The sequence below is a fragment of the Microtus ochrogaster genome, unplaced genomic scaffold, assembly GCF_000317375.1.
Source record: "Microtus ochrogaster isolate Prairie Vole_2 unplaced genomic scaffold, MicOch1.0 UNK86, whole genome shotgun sequence".
In the NCBI taxonomy this organism is placed as follows: domain Eukaryota; kingdom Metazoa; phylum Chordata; class Mammalia; order Rodentia; family Cricetidae; genus Microtus; species Microtus ochrogaster.
The window spans coordinates 1,501,201-1,518,877 of record NW_004949184.1 but is presented as its reverse complement, the minus strand read 5'-3'; the positions used below and the strand labels follow the sequence as shown (position 1 = coordinate 1,518,877).

Genomic DNA, 17,677 nt, shown 5'->3' with positions numbered 1-17,677 from the left:
GATGCTTCTTATGAGTAACAAAAGATACACCTGTCATTCTGTAAATTTGAAGGTTTAGAAACTGTATCAGGAGCCAGGAGTAAATACCAAATTTCCTTTTGAGATATATATATATATATATATATATAATGTGATATTATATAATATATATATCAAAAGGATACATATACACACATACATGCATACACACACACATACTGACGAAGTGAAATAGGACTTTCACTTTGTGCTTTGTAAATGTTAAATCTTTCTACCCCATTGTCCATGTCTACTTAAGACTATCTGCATGCCATTTCTTTTTGTTCTTACATATTCTGTCTTGAAAAATAATTTCCTACTTAAGAATTGCAAGAATAGTAGAAAGAATTGCCATATACCTTTATCCAGCTTCACTGATAACATTTGGTTATATTTTCCCTTTCATAATTCATGTTTATGTTCTCTTTTCCTATCTTGAATGGGAAGAGAGATATGATTACATTTGTGCATGTGTATGTGTGTATATGAGACGCACATGCATAAAAGAAATGTGAAAGTTGTCAGGATGAAAATGGAGTTGCTAGAACTAGGGAGTTACTAAGGAAGATTTCTTTTGCATGGTTGCCTGTTAGTGACTAGCACAAGAGTCTGGGTCTACAATCTTGTACAGAGGCCCCTGCAGCCTTATAAAGATAGTCCTTCTGAAGGCCATCTGGGCAGCAACTGTTCAGCCTCCAGTACATTCCATCCTTCTTATTAATCGTTAGAACCAACAGTTACTGTTTCCAAATATCTGATGTGACCATTTTTTCTTTAAAAGTCCTCTTGTCTGGACAGTTTTTCTTTTTTCTATCATATATTGCTGTGCCTTAGGTATTAAAGAGGAAGCAAGATGAATAAAATAACATCCGTGTTTAACAGTGTGCCATTACAGAAGAAAGGGAAAGCTGGGAAAGAGAGTGGGAAAAGAAGCAGGTCAACATAGGAGGGATTTTAGAAGTGTAGTCAAGGAAGGAGTCTCCAAGGAGGTGCCATTTGAACATACCCATGACTCCTGTAGTGTGTGATTTCTCATTGGAATGCTCTTCCCAAATATCAGTGTTTTTGTGAAATTCTTTCAGATTGTCTCCTTTTTAGATTGACATCACACAAACATTCATTACTGTTCCTGGAACATTGAAGTTGCCATTATGTTCCTTTGTCCCCAAATACTTTAACATGTATCTCTGGTCATAACTCGTAGAAAACTGTGATATAATTGTCACATTTAGAAGATTATCATTGATATAGCAATACTTCCTAATAGGTAACACTTGTAATTATTTTAGTAGTTATCTTAATAATGCTCCTGTTTTTTAAATGCTGTCTTGATGTAAGAATCCAGTTTAGGATCATATATTTGTGTGTTTCTGGCATTGGCTTTATGTGGAGCAGCAACTCTGTCACAGTCCCCTCGGCTACCCTGTAGTCTTCCCACTTCCTTTCATGCTGTGACTCTTACTGGAATCTTGGCTCCTTTTGCATTTGTAACTTTCCTCTCCGAAGGATTGTTCCCTTTGGAAAGGGCTAGAGCTTGCCTAGCTTTGCTCATATGTGGCACATGTTATTAAGACTCAAGAATTATGATGCTGTACACTTTTTTTTGTATTGGCTCTTATTGAGAAGTACCAAGATCAATCCAGAATTTTTTCCTGAGGGCCTAAAATGCATTTCTCTAGTACATATTGATGAAGTTAATTTTACTCAGAGAAGGAGCCTTCTTTATTCTTGGTCTACACTTCAGGATCAAACTGAGGCATTTACTAAAATTTCATGTTATTTTTGCCAGGTGTGGTGGTGCAGGCCTTTAATTCCTGAATCCAGGAGGCAGTTAGCAGGTGTATTTCTATGAGGTCAAGGTCAATCTTGTCTAAATATCAAGTTCTAGGTCAGCCAAGGCTACATAGTGAGACTCTGTCTTAAAAAATTTTTTTGAGGGCCTAGAGAGATGGCTCAGCAGTTAAGAACACTGACTGCTCTTCCAAAGGACTGGATTCAATTCCCAGCACCCACATGGCAGCTCACAACTGTCTGTAACTCCAAGATCTGACACCCTCACACAGATATCCATGCAGGCAAAACACCAATTCTCATAAAATAAAAAAAAATAATTTTTAAAAACTATATGTACTTTTTGAGTAACCAAACTGTACACTGGAGTTAGGATGCATTTATAATAGCAGACAATACTGTTGAACCTGGCTTGTACAGCTTCAAGGGCCAGTCAGAGGATGAGCTTTTCTTGTTAGTTGAATTAGAAACCATGAAGCTGTTAAATCTGTTTTTATAGTGTTGGCTTTGTTTTCAGATGAGCTTCCTTCTAGGTGGCATACTGCCTGCAGCAGTTGCAGATTTCCCGTTCGTGCAGCACACTGTACAGGAGCAGAGAAGTCAGTTTCTTCCTCAGAGACCTCCAGCAAGCCTTCTGTGTACTTCTTTCAGCCTGACTGGAAGCTTTAGGACCTATTCCTAACTCAGTCCATGTGTTCAGGGATGCACCCAATTCATAGGACCATGGGACTGATGAGTAATTCCTGACAAGAGAAAGATGGAGCTACCTGCGTGCTTTGGGGGACTCAAGTTAGCCTGAAGTACTTGAGCTGTGTATGGGAATGGGTAAAACCTGAAAGAAAACTTGGGATACTCTTATAAAAGGGAAAGGATGTTAGGCAGGCAGGTAATGGTGCTTTTCCTTTTTTAGGTACATGCAGAGCTTCCTTGAACTTTTAGAATATGAAAACAAGAGCCCAGAAGACCCACGGGTTTTAGATAAGTAAGTATGATACAATTTACACGAAAGTAAAAATATCTAGGCAAAAGAATATTTTCATAAATGGAACCCATGCTATTGGGTCTCAAGAATTGTAACTCATGGCTGGGGAGATGGCTCATTTGTTAAACTGCTTAACATAACATGCATAAGTGAGGACCTGAATTTGGATCTGCAGTAGTCAGATGGACATTGGGCAGGTATGGCAACCTGCCCTGTAATCCTAGTACTCGGGAGTCCCCAGGGAAGCTGGGAGCTAAACTGCTACAAAATGTGAGCTCTTAAGTTTAGCTGCATAGCTAAACTACCCAAATAAGCGAGTTCTAGGTTCAGAGAGACCCTGTTTTGACAGATAACGGAAGAGAGCGAATAAGGAGGACAACCTGGCCTCCATAAATATGTGCGTGAGAATTATGTACTCAAGTAACATGCACACATACTACACATACATCTGAGAATGTTGTAGGAGGCCATTCGTTCGTTTCCCAACCGCCCTGACTAGAAATAATCACTCAGAAATCATATTATTTAAATCACTCTTGGCCACTCCTTTAACGGTGTTGCTAGCTAGCTCTTACATCTAGAATTAACCCATTTCCACTATTTTATATTTTACCACGAGGCTTGTGGCCTACCAGCAAGGTTCCAACTGGCAGCTCGTGTCTTTCCCTTTGGTGGCTACAAGGCTTCTCTCTGACTCCACCTACTCTCTCTGTAGATATATCTCTTCCAGCCTGGCTATGTTCTGTTAAGCCACTGGCCAAAAGCAGCGTCTTTATTCATTAACCAATAAAAGCAACAGATAGACAGAAGGACTTCCCATACCACGAGAACACAAAAAATTAGAATTCAGACCAAAGTTTTAATTTTTTTGTGAACAGTGACATTATTGAATTTTTTTAATTTAAGAATTTAGTACAGCACACAAAGAATAATGAAACTTCATTTAATACTGCATGACATAATTCTTAATATATTTAGTCAGGGTGAACTGGACATCAGCTTAATATAAACATTGTAGTGAATGTTCCATCTAGTGGTAGTTTTAAGAATGCAGTAGCCCCATATATACATGAAATAAATATACATGAATTATCTACCTAGTCCATCGACTTAAAACATATTTTCCAATGGAGTATTACAATTGATCTTAGAAAACCATAGTGATTTTCTTATAGAGAAGCATAAAAGTGTGTGTGTGTGTGTGTGTGTGTGTGTGTGTGTGTGTGTGTGTGTGTGGTGTTTATACTAAACTCAAATTGCTATCACAATGTAGAAAGACTACTGAATTTTCATGTTACTGCAAAGTATTTCTATTTTCCATTTTTGTTCTCCAGCAAAACATAGCTGTGAGTGGGGGTGTTTCCCCAAGAAAATTCTCTCCACCCTAATTTCTCCGTTTTGGGTATAAAAAAATGAATGCTCATGGTAGTCTGTTGTGCCAAGAACTAACTTTGATTGTAAGTATAGACTTAATCCATATAATTGTGAGATAAACACTTGACTCGGAGTGTTCCATGAAAGAATTAGGGAAGTATGATACTACACAAACAACCTTGGAGCATTTTCCCACCCACCCGTGAATTCACAAACGAGGAACTATGGAGGTCAGAAGCGTGAAGAATGTTCTCAAGGTTGTGACCCTGCATAGCAGAACACCTATGAGTCATGCATGGTTCCTTTTCGTTAGTGTTCTGGTTCTTTGCATTATATCATACTGCCTAATGGCTGCTTCCAGCCAGGAGAAGCTCAGGCCCAGTTGTATTTTCTGAGAGCCACAGTTGCTTCCTTGATTCTAGTCACTGTTGTCACTCAAGGCATTGACATTAAATGGATCGAATCCAGGAACTTTGTTTCTTTAAATCATTAGTTGGGGACATTTTGAACTCCTCAAAGTGAAGCTGGCCTCTAGCTCTATATTTGAAGATACAGATTTGGAGAAGTACACAATTATTCATTGCTGTGGTTTTTCTGGAGTCCTGTCTCTGTAACAAAATTCCCATCAGTGACAATTTATGGAAATGGATTATACTGAATCCAGCGTGTGCTAGATCTTCATGGCAGTAGTTCTTACTCGGTGAGTTTTGAGAACTTACAGGCTTTATGCAACTAGTTTGGAAAGTTGAGACTTGAGAAGCCCCATGCGTTAGTAAAGGAAGAGGTGGACGGTGAGCTAGTGTCCTGGTGACAGCCTTCCTGTTCAGCTGGGGGGTCATCTATGTAAATCACATTGATCATCATGAGGGATATAGAAAAGCCCATGTGGGTAGGGAGGTGTTCTGAGAATCCGCTAAAATAAGCCTCTGCAAGCAAAGACGTTTCTGCACTCTAAAGCATTATTTCATTTTACAGATACTTAATTTATAAATACATTGGAAGGAGGTACTTAAGGAAAAATTATCCATTGTAAAATTTCTTGTGAATAATTGTGAACTTGGGTTTTTTTTTTGTTTTGTTTTTGAGACAGGGTCTCACTGTTGCAGTGATCAGGTTGGTTTTGCACTCAGAGATTTGCCTTTTTTATGCTTCCTGAGTGCTGAGAAGAAAGATGTGTGCCACCAAGCCTGGCTAATTGTGAACTTTTAATTTAGAGTTTTTCATCTTTGCTGTCATTGTATGTATATATTTGTTACAGAAATATTTCATTGAGATAAAAATAAGACTTAAGTAAAAAACTTATCCCAAGTTTCCATTCCTAGTGGACAACCGCACCTAACATTTTCTTATACCCTTATTACCCTAAACATTCATATTGCATGAGTGTAGGGTTTTTTGTTTTTGTTTGTTTATTTGTTTTGGTTTTTGAAGATAAGATTTCTCTGTGTAGCCCTGGCTGTTCTGGAATTCACTCTGTAGACCAGGCTGGCCTCCAATTCACAGAGTTATACCTGCCTCTGTCTCCCAAGTGCTGGGAAATAATCATGTGCCACCACCACTTGGCAAATTTTATAAAAATAAGTATCTGTAATAGTTCTTGGCCATTATTAATAGTTTCACAATATAATCATGCATCTCTTAATTACCAATACCTTTCGAGAAATGCATCATGAGAAATCTGTGTGAACACTGTGGAGTATTCTCGTACAAACTTAAGATGACTACAGCCTTACCAGGGGACATAGTCTTTGGGGGACACTGCTGTGTACAGAGTCTGTCATTGTTATGATGTAACACATAGTTGTCACTTATATATACACTCACACACACACACTTGGCATTTTGAGACAGGTTTTTTTTTTTTCTGTGTAGCAGCCCTGGTTGTCCTGGAACTCAAACCAGACTGGTCTCAGAACTCAGAGATCCGCCTGTCTCTGCCTCCTGAGTGCTAGGATTAAAGGCATGCACCACCACTGCCCAGCATATATTATTAATTCTTCTACTTAGAGGTCACATAATTTGCCCCACAAGTATTGAATTTTAGACTGGTTTGTAGTTTTTAAAAATTATTTGTTTGTATGTATAAGTATATGATACATGTGCATAGGTGTTTGTCATCTTACGCATATAGATCAGAGGATAGGCTTGGGTGTTAGTCTTTGCCTTTCTTTTCTATGGGTTCTAGGGATCCAAACTCAGGTCACCGGGCTTAAGCAGCAAATGAATTATCCCCTAATCATCTTGCTGGCTCAAACAGCATCTCTCCAAACAGCTTTTGTTTTCTTTCTCTCATGTCTCCCCCACTCCTGTTCTCTATGTATGAGTATGCATGCATGTGTGTGAAAGCAGTTTTTGAAAACAACTATTGACGTTGTTCAGCTCTTTCTCCAGCCTTGATCCTGGAAGTGGAATTAGCGTCTTTGGACCTGAGCTATATTTGGTTAAGTTGCCCTTAGAAAATGTTCCATTTAGCACCCACACGCAACCTACACTGCTTATTATTTGCCATCCTAATAAAGAACAGTTTCACATTGTGTTATTTTACTTTGCTTTTGTGCCGGAAAATTGATTGGCATTTATGCTTGCTTTTTCCTAGATTTCCCCACTAATACAGATCCTTTTCCTAGTTTCTCAGTAAGATGTTCATCTTCACCAAGTCTGAGGACTCTTGTGGTTCTGAAATTCAGTCATCTCTTTTCATTGTGTCATGTGTTTCTCCTGTTCCTAATAAGCTTAGAGCAGCCCTCTTCATTTCAGCTGCATACTTGATTCAGTGGGTTTTCTTTATTGTTTGTGATTTCACTCAACATTTTTATCTTTAAAAAATTAATTTTTGTGTTTGGCTTATGCATATACATGTGTATGTGTGCATTTTCATGTGGCGATCAGAGGTTGGCATCAAGTGTCTTCCTTGATCATGCTCACTTCATTTTTCTAGACAGGCTCTCTCACTGAACAGGAATTTGATGTTTTGACTAGACTAGCTGGCCAGCAATCCCCTGGAATCCACCTTTCTCTGCTCCTCTGGCTGTTGGGTTACTGAGATGTGCTGCCACACCTGGCTTTCATGTGGGTACAGGTCCTCATCACATTGTTCCTAAGCCATCTCCCCAGTCTCACTCTTAAGTTTATGATTTGGAATTGGCATGTGATTAGTCCTCTGACCTAATCAGTTTAATCATTTCCTTACTGAGTTACATTGTTACATTCTTTTTAAAAATTTATTCTTATTGCTTCTGCATTGATGTTTTTCTCTGCATGCATATCTGTGTGAGGGTGTCAGATCCCCTGAAACTGGAACCACACACAGTTGTGAGCTGCCATGTGGGTGCTGGGAATGGGACTTGGATCCTCTGGAAGAGCCATCAATGCTCTTTAACTGCTGAGCTATCTCTCTAGACCCCACATTGTTATAGTCTTAGTATGCTAAATTCTGGGGCACAGCTACTCACTCCGCCTTAGAGCCTGATGTCATTGCTTGACTTATTTTCCTGTCCTTAAAGTCGTGGTATTTCATATTTTTATACATGTTTTTAAAGTTTTTATTTTTTATTTTATTTGTATGGGTGTTTTGTCTACAAAATGTGTACCACATGAGTGTCTGGTGTCCGTGGAGTCCAGAACAGGGTGTTACTCCCCGGGACTGGACTTAAAAGTGGTTGTGAGCCAGTGTGTGTCTGCTATGAATTTTACCATTACTGCAGCAACTCTTAGAGAGGAAAACATTTAGTTGGCATTTGCTTAGAGTTTCAGAGGTCTAGTCCATTATTATCACGGGAGGAAGCATGACGGCATTCAGGCAGACATGCTCCTGGAGAAGGAACTGAAAGATCTCCATCTGGGTCTACAGGCAGCAGCAGGAAAAGAGAGAGACACTGGGCCTGACATGAGCATCTGAAACCCTAAAGCCCCCAGTGACACACTTCTCCAGCAAGGCCACATCTCCTAATAGTGCCACTCCCTAAGCATTGAAATATGAGTCTTTGGGGGCCATTTTTACTCAAGGCACCACAATATGTAAACCAGTTCCTCTGGAAAAGCAGCCAGTGCTCTTGACTCTTCAGCCCCTCCCCTATATATCTTGGCAATAATGTGCCAGAATACTTGAAAATGATTGGTGTGTTTGATTTTGAGATGAGTGTCTTCCTATATTGTCTAGGCTAGTTTTAAACCCTCCTGCTTCCGCCTCCTGAGTATCTGGAATGATGGGTATGTGCCACTGCTCCCAGCAAATAAGTTTATTATCATTGAGGTTTTATATCTACATTTTAACATGTTTTACTACTGGAAGGAAATTATTTCAAATTTTTGCTCATAAAATGTTTGGCATTCTTTATTCAGAGAAGAAGCTCTTGCTTTAAGATTCCATTTCTAAATCCTTAGAAAAAACATTGATATATTCTGTAATTCTTTAGTCAAAAAATATTTATAGAATTCCAAAATGTAAGTGCATTCCTAAGAAATTATTTCAACTTATTTTTAAACTTGACTAGACTACTTTGTGTAGCTCTAAAGGAATTTTGGTAGTAAGTTTCAAACCAAAGCTTGGGTTAGGTTTTAATATTTTGACTACTTCCTTTACTATCTAGTAAACATAATATTTATAGTTATAAGGAATACCGGAAGGTAACTAGACAGAGGTGGGAAATGTGTTCAGCCTGGGAAATCCAGACTTACCACTTTTTGTTTCCTTTCCACACAGCTTTCTCCATGTTTTGATTAACATCAGAAACAGACACAACGATGTTGTTCCTACCATGGCCCAAGGCGTGATTGAGTACAAGGAAAAGTTCGGTTTTGATCCATTTATTAGCAGTAACATCCAATATTTCCTGGACCGTTTTTATACCAACCGAATTTCTTTCCGCATGCTTATTAACCAACACAGTAAGTTGGGTTATGTTGGGTCCAGCTTTAAGAAGGTAACCAAATTGATTTTTCTGAAAAGTCTTGGTTTTGCTTCACTTTTAATCTACTGATTTAGACTTTTGACTGTAGAAATCTCATTTCTAGTTCAGTTTTTTATAAGTGAATCCTTCCTATTGTAAACATCTGTTAATCAGTGTTCTTAATTCAGAGCTGTCCTTGGAAGACATCTGTGATGCTTACATTAGAGGCAGGAGCACTGCCTCTTTCTTGGGCTCTGCTGCAGCTTTGCTGTGGAGGCAAAGGACTGGTTTTAATGACAGCCATGTTCATTTCTCCATAATTTGATGTACCTGGTAGTATTTTTTCTTAATCCATACATGCGTTTTCTTTTTTAGTTTTAAAACCATCAAAACTGTGACTGTTGAATGGCATTTTGGGCATATAAACAATTCCTTTTTTTCCGCAGTGGTAGGAAAAATCCAAGGAAGCATGATTATCAGTCCGTGATGCCACATTGAGAGCTTTAGTCTGTTCCCCATGCTAATAGACAGGGCTATAATCTAAAATCCTTCTTAACACAAAGAACTTCTTGATTGATTTCTAGTGTTGTCACCTTGGTTCATTTTTTTTTTAATTCTAAGGAAAAAGCATCCACGTATTTGGAGTCCTCCTCGCTGAATCAGAGCATGAACAAAGCATGTTTTGTTTGCTTTACTCATTTTTTTTGGTTTTTAAAACTTATTTGATTTATTTAGACAAATTTAATGGAACTCTTAAGTATGTATTTATGCGTTTTTAGAAACAAACTATATGACAGTTTATAGAAAAAAGGAACCTAAATACTAGCCAGCTAATGTACTGAGCCAGTGGCTGTTTTCCAAGTGTTGAATGATTTAATATAAAGTATACCTATAAAAATTTGGCTTGAGTTCCTTTTTTTGTTTTCAGGTTCTTTAGGTTTTTATTTAGGAATAAAAGTTTGCAACTATTGTGTAGAGTAAAATAAAGTATTTTTCTAACAATGTTGTTTGTGTACACAGAATTGAAAAAGAACCTCCAGGATGGAGGCATTTGCAGTGTTGCCAGTGAAGGTTTTTCACAAATGGCCCAAACTGCATGTTGTGAATATTTAATGATTTGGATAAATGACTGCAGTAGGCTTGAGCAGGGAGATTAGCTGCCGAGCATAGAAATGTCTTGATCTAGTTTCCACCAGCTGAGGGAGAAAGGACTAGACACCGGACATGCGCTGCTGCTTTAGGGTCGCTCTACTGACTGCAACTGATGGACTTGAAGCACTTCTTCCCCCCTTTTTGGCTGATGTATTTGCTCACCCATCAGCTGTTTTACATTGCTCTGAGTCATTATGGATGCCAAAATGATTCTTAAAATTAAAGATCCTTTTAGAGAATTGGAATTTCTTTCTGTGCCCGAGCACCCCAGCTTGCTGTGCTTCAATCCCCTTTCTTCTCTTTTGTGTTCATTTAGCACTTCTGTTTGGCGGTGACACTAATCCTGCTCATCCTAAACACATAGGGAGTATTGATCCCACCTGTAATGTCGCTGATGTGGTGAAAGGTAAGGATACCAACCCAGTATCATTGGCCATGGCAGAAATAGCACTGTGGTTTATTTGAGGCAGCTCAGCTGTAGGGTTATGTTGCTGTGTAGTCTGTGATTCATCAGGCCATGTTAGGTCTAAATCACTTAGTCCAAATATGAAATATTTCTAGATCAGAAAAGGACAAATAATTTCCAATGCTCAAATACCAGTTTCTCCTTTATTGCTCAGGGTTAGAGTTGTAGTTCTTTCTTAAACACTAAACATTCCAGGAAGTTCTAAATTTTGACTTGCTATCATTTTTAACTATTTCCTTGTTATAAAATGGAACTAAGTTCACATTTTCCAAATCTACATGTCTTTCTGTTGTATACTCATGGTGTTAGAAGCCATACAGCAAGTGGGCTTAGCTGGATGGATACTATGCCAATAGTCCCAGGGTAGAACAGGCCAGGTACTCATAAATCCTGATTAACTGAGGACTTTGAGTTTGAGCAACAGGTTCCCCATTATTCATTTAAAATAAATGCTTTATCCGGAATGGCTGTAACCCACCAGGTTCCAGTTTTTACTTTGGGCAGATTCATGTTCCCAACCCGTCTCCTTCCCCAGATTGCATTTCCTGTTCTGCTTCTCATCTCACTGGAAACACTCAGCTGATAGTTTACATGACTCTGCCTCTTCCTGGTTTCCATCAAGGGCTCTGACTGCTCTTCAGCAGCCACTGCTGAGGACGACCTGTACAGTGTGTTTTCCTGGGGCCGCCTAGGTCACTCTTGGGTCAGAAGACATTTGCTCACATTATTTCAGTTTTAAAGCGACTAGCTCCAGCCAGCACATGACACTTCTGCCTATTCTCTTGAACTGTACTTGATGTAAGGTCAAGGGATGCTTCTGTACTTGTTCAATAAGTTATATAGAACCTTAGAGTGCCCATAGAGATAGATGCTCTATAAATATTCTGTGGTTTGATAAATTTTAGGCACTTAAAATTGTTAAATAAATTTTATTACTAAAAAATGTGCTCTGGAAAGATAGCTCAGCTGTTAAGAGCACTAACTTAAGTTGCTTGAAGAGGTCCCAGATGCTCTTCCCGGCACTCACATAGCATCTCAGAGCTGTGTATGTCACAGCTGTCTATAATTCCAGCTTCAGCATCCTCTTCTGATCACGGGGGGCACCAGGTACACAGACATACATACTTGGAAAACACTCATACACATAGAATAACAATTTTTAAGAAACTACAAATATTTATGGTTGTGAGCCCAGCCTTTAACGGCTGAGCCATCTCTCCTAGACACACTGGAGTTAACTAGTCCCAAAGTCTAGTTTTTAGGTGTGATACTGATATAGTGGGGATGTTTTTAGTCATAGCTTTAGAGCTAAAGCTTCAGGAGATAGTAAATGTCTGTACATGGTTTAAAATAATGGATTTGCTTCAAAATTAAAGAGATAATGGGGAATGAAAAAAGACTAGGCCTCTGTGCAGAATAGTTGAGGCTTTTGTGAGTACATGGGTTTCATAATACACTTTGGCACGTGTTTGAAATTCTTTGTGGTAAAGTTGGGTAAACACTCATTTTTATTAGCTCACAGTTTCTTTACAAAATCAAATCTGACTAATTTTTAGGGGAGGTTATAGCTAAGAATCTGTGGAATTTGATGAAAGTTAACAGCTTTTATAGTACAAAGAGGTTAGGAAATGCTACAGCACATCCTTTGAATTCAAGGAGAAATTCCCCAGTGACTTGGCTCTTAAGGTTGAAAGAACTTAAGTTTTATGACAGTTACTGCCAGCAGTATTCTGTTATTTAGTTTGTATTAACTACTGATGATGTTATGTTGATCTCTAACCTGTGCGTAAAAATTTCAAGGTATACCAGAAACTTTTGCATTTTTATGGCGAATTTTATGCCAAAAGCTAAGTGCAGATTATTTAGAGTAGTTCAACACATATTTGAAATAAGCCAGAAAGTGTCAGTCAGCTCTCTATTGTTGTGACAGGATACCCGAGGAAATCAACTTATGAGAAAATATTATGTTGGTATAGTGCCCTGTCACTGGCCCATCATTGCTGGCCTGTCACAATGTACACTATTGTGGCGGTGTGTGCCAGAGCAGAGCTACTCATTTGATGACGGTATCTGGGGAACAAAAAGAGAAAGGAGCCAGAATCCCAGAATCTCCTTCAAGATCAGTGATCTGACTTCCCCACCCTTATACCCCATCCCCCAAGGTCCTGTCATCTTGCAGTAACAGCACAAGCTGGAGGCCATTCAACTCATGACCTTTAAGGGACTTAAGCACAAAGCATAAAGCATCAGTTTCTTTGTTCATTTTACTCACAGTTCCAGTCTCTTCCTTTCTCCTCATGCTCCCAATACTCACAGCTTAGTGTTGCTGTGCTGGGACTGAGCCTTGGGCTTTAGACATGGTGGGCAAGCACTTTACCATTGGGCTTGATTCCTAGCCTTCTCTTGATTTTGAGACAGGCTTTTGCCACGTCTATCAGGCCGGCCTTGAACTCGCTCTGTGGCCCATGTAGGCTTTGAACTTGTGTTCCTTCTGTCGTGGCCTCAGTAGCTAGGATTATAGGCCTACATCACCAGCCATAGCCCACTCACAGATTTATCTTTACTCTTTTGCCATTTTTAATCTTCTGCTTATTGTATTGCAAATACAGTTTACTATATTTTATTGTGTGATTTTGGGGGAACACAACTAAAACCTAGATTCTTGGTGAAGCTCTAAGCAATGAAGCAATGACTTACTCCCCATACTCCATTCGACTTCTCCCAACACACACACACACACACACACACACACACACACACACACACGCACACCACATGCGTGCACACACACACCACATGCACATGTCCAGCTCTAAGCAATGAAGCAATGACTTACTCCCCATACTCCATTCGACTTCTCCCAACACACACACACACACGCACACCACATATGCACACACACACACACACACACACGCACACCACATGCGCACACACACACACCACATGCACATGTCCAGCTCTAAGCAATGAAGCAATGACTTACTCCCCATACTCCATTCGACTTCTCCCAACACACACACACACGCACACCACATATGCACACACACACACGCACACACACACACACACGCACACCACATATGCACACACACACACACACACAGAGAACATGCACATGTCCACATCCTGCCAGGATCCTGATGAGGTGAGGAGGGAGAACTGATCACTCTGTTCCTCTGTGAATCTTTCCTTAGTTTCCATCTCTCAATAGCCTCTTTCCTTAAGTTCAGAAGAATTGGAGGGTGCTTTCAGGTATGTGCTGCTGCAAAGCCACGCCCTCATGATCCACTTTGTGGTGCCCTTCTCTCACGTCCAGGAGCTTTACAAGTAGCTTTCCTTTTTAACACTGGTGTTCGAACCTAGGGTCTCTCAAGTCCTGAGGAAATACTGCGCAACTGAAGTGTATTTTGAACCCCTTTTCATTTTTTTTTATTTTGAGACAGGATTTTATTAAGTTGCCATGCTTTCTCTGAACTCAACTGTAGCCCAGACAGGCCTTGAACTTGTCCTTTTGCATGATCCCCCAGAGCACTGCTAATATAGTTCTGTACCTCTGGAACTTTTTATTTTGTTTCCTTAGCTGTGAAGAGCTTCCATGGTTTAAGCATAATTAAATGTCTACTCCAGATGACCATATATGTATGTAATGTGCATTCCTGTGCTGGTGTGCACACACGTGTTTTACAGCCTTCACAAGTTTTAATGAACTAAAACTGATTACCTACTTAGGCTTTTAGAGACAGACTACAGAAAACTTACGTAGAGGGTAAAAGTGCTGTTTTTATTTTTGACTAGATAGTTGTATAAAGGTGTACAAATAGGGTATATTCAGCATAGCAGTAACTGAATAGAGAACGCTCTTAAGCACACCTCCTTGTAGCTTATTCTGCACATTAGTTTTTCCTTTTATACATCTGTGAATTATAGACTCCGGAGTGAATGCTAGAATTAGTGCTGTAAAGTGAGTCCTATTATCCTTGGGAGGAGCCTTCCATGGTGACCCTTTCACTCCTTTCTTTGTAAAAGGAGGCAGACAATCAAATGGAAAATTCTGATGAGAGTGTTTCAAAGATACAAACTTAAATCTTTGCTTTGTTACAAAAGTTGACTTCCTCAGCCATGCTAACTTCTCCATGCCATTTTTATGTTATTATTGCTTAGCATGATAGCATACAAATGGCCTCCTGAGTGCATGGTATTATTTCAGCTCAGAAATAATATCTTATGCTTTCAATTTGGTCTCCTCAGGTTGCAAGTACCAGACCCACTCTAGCTCCAGAAATAGATTTATTTAAATAACTGTGTAGGTCCTAAGTCATGAAACAGTTTACAGTCAGAGCTATGGATACTGGAGTTGGCAAACAAAAACACCAGCTTGTGTTCTGGGTGGCTTGCAACTGGAATTGCCAAGTTTCGGCCTCTCTACTTGCATTTTTTTTTCTTTTTTGGTATTCCTGGTTAACATGACTGATGCCCACTTAAGACAATGCCAAGCACTGCAGGCCTTGCTACATCATGATACTCTTCAGTACTCTTTTTGATTCATGGTCATCTTGAATGTCTATCTTGAGCTTCTAAGAGGTAGATTGTATCACTTCATTTCATTTTGTTTTTACCTGTGACTATAAATTTTAATAGTCTGGCTCTGCCTAGCCTGGAGATTCTTCATTTTTATGTTAGATGTTTTGTGTGCACTTCTCCAGTTGGCTGTGTTTTATGAGGTTGGAAAACTAATGGATTCCACTTGGGATGGATTTTGGGTAGGGAGGCTAATAATATATATTGCATTATATTTCTTTGTAACTTAAAGGGTTTCTAAAAAGTGGCATATTGGTTCTGGAAATTTCTTTCTAAGGGAGCACATGGGTCAGAATGATCTTTGTTAAACAAACACCTTAGGTGGCTAGGGTCAAAAAAGTGCAGAAGGTGAAGGTATGGATAACCTATCAGTCTTGTCCTCAGATACTTGGAAAATAGGTACCCAACTCAGGTGTGGCTCAGTGAGCAAGTGCATATGCAGTGGGGCAGGGGAGGGGAGGTGTTCTCGTTTGTTCTTTGTTTAGGTTTGTCAAGACAGGTCCTCATGTGGCCCACACTGGCCTCAAACTTGGTATAGCCAGGGATAATATTGAACTGGGGATTCCCTTCGTTTTCTAAGTACTCCAGGTGTGTTCTAGCACTCCCAGCTCTGACTGCTAGGCTCAAATGGAATGATGCAGGACAAATTCATTTTGAATCTGTAACATTACTATTATTTCATTTTATGTCATGGGTGTTTGTCTGTATATATTCCTGTGCACCGCTCTGGTGCCCGCAGAGTCCAGAAAAGGGTGTTGTCCTGGAACTGGAAGTACCGTTGCTGATGAGCTGCTATTTGGGTGCTGGGAATTGAACCTGGATCCTCTGGAGGAACAGCCAGGGTGCCTACTAGTAAGCCATCTTTCCAGTCCAAGATTCATTTTGAAACAGCTATTTGCTGTTTTAAGGAAACAGCTATTTGCATTATGCTAACAGGAGATAATATTGCTCTGTTACCAAGTATATCCAGCTGGAAACAACTGATAAAATGGTGTGTTTACAGAAGGCAAGAATTGGAGGTTTTGGCAAGGTAGTTTGAAAACACCTATTTATGTTGTTTTGATTAGCCTTATGTTATTACCACATGAAAATAATGGTGTGGTGCTGTTTTATTAAAAATAATAAAAATATAAGAATTTTTAGACTGGAGAGAGGGCTCAGCAGTTTAAAGCACTGACTGCTCTTCCAGAGGACCTGAGTTCAATTCCCTGTACTCACATGGGCTACCAACTCTCTGTACTTCCACTTTCAGGAGGATCTGATGCCCCCTTCTGGCCTGTGGGGGCACTGCATGCACTCAGTATGCAAGACATATATGCAAAACACCATTCACATAGAATAAAAAATAAATTCTCAGAGCTGGAGAGATTGCTCAGTGGATAAAAGTGCTTTCCATGCAAGTATGAAGACATGAGTACAGGTTCCCAGAACCTACAAAAAGCTTCTGTCTCAGACGAGCTAGAAGGCAAGGACTGCCCTTGTCCTTACACTTCCCTGTGAGCCGAGGCATGCGTGTGCTTGCACTCCTGCAAGAACCTGCACATACACACAGACAAACCCACATAAGAGATAAATAAAAATGCTGTTGTGTCTTTGAAATATTTTATGGGTATTTATGTATGCTTTGTTCTGACAGGAATTTTAAACTTGAGTTTATAAGATTTTTCTTTCTTCTGTTAGATTTAAAATTATTGTTTATGACATGTTTATTTAAAAATTTTCAGTACTCAAAGTCTCACTCCTTACGCCATAAACAAGTGATCCAGTGGATTAAGTATAAAATCTGATAGTTGATGGAGAGTAGATTTGGAGCAGAATTATGATCAGATAAGCTCCATAATCTGTTAAAGTTTCCCATGTGATAATTCTGAAAATGATTTATGGCTGAAGATGGATCTGCTGGAAATTCTACCACTGCAAGCATTATTAGTGCAATGACTATCACTCACATTTACCGACCATGATAATAATTGCCCATGTTTCATGTTCAAGATTAGTAGTAAATTCTAGCTGAAATATAGTACAGGTAAAAATAGTTTTTGGCAATATCTTTTCAAAAAGTTCAATTTCTAATTTTAAAATAGTGATTTTTATTTAGGGAATTTATTGTAAGGAGAGTTTACAAAAACTGGTATAAAGGAAAATTCCATACCAGTAGCTGAATTTTAGTTCTTGAGATGTTTTTTAAATGGTTTTAATTTTTATGTTAAATTACGTAAGTAAAGAATACCCTGTTTTAGTGCTGCCGAACACCCAGTAGCCATGTGACCATTTATGTCATGGGAGAGCCAGTGCAGAAATGTGTGACATTGCCTTGACTTTTCAAGCAAGTGGTCACTTAATCTAGATTCTCTCCAGAACTACTTGGCTAGCCTGGAACTCTCTGTGTAGACTAAGCTGGCCTCAGATTCAGAGTTCTTTTTT

General features: G+C 39.3%; 1 protein-coding gene across 1 annotated transcript in view; it reads left to right on the top strand.

Moving 5' to 3' along the window:
- The window catches only part of Pdk3 (pyruvate dehydrogenase kinase 3), a 64,293-nt gene that overhangs the window by 24,591 nt on the left and 22,025 nt on the right, over window positions 1-17,677 (top strand). The window contains exons 3-5 of the mRNA XM_005370717.3: window positions 2,720-2,791; window positions 8,868-9,052; window positions 10,523-10,612. Coding sequence (XP_005370774.1) covers window positions 2,720-2,791; window positions 8,868-9,052; window positions 10,523-10,612 — 347 coding nt within the window. The remainder of the gene's footprint in view (window positions 1-2,719; window positions 2,792-8,867; window positions 9,053-10,522; window positions 10,613-17,677) is intronic.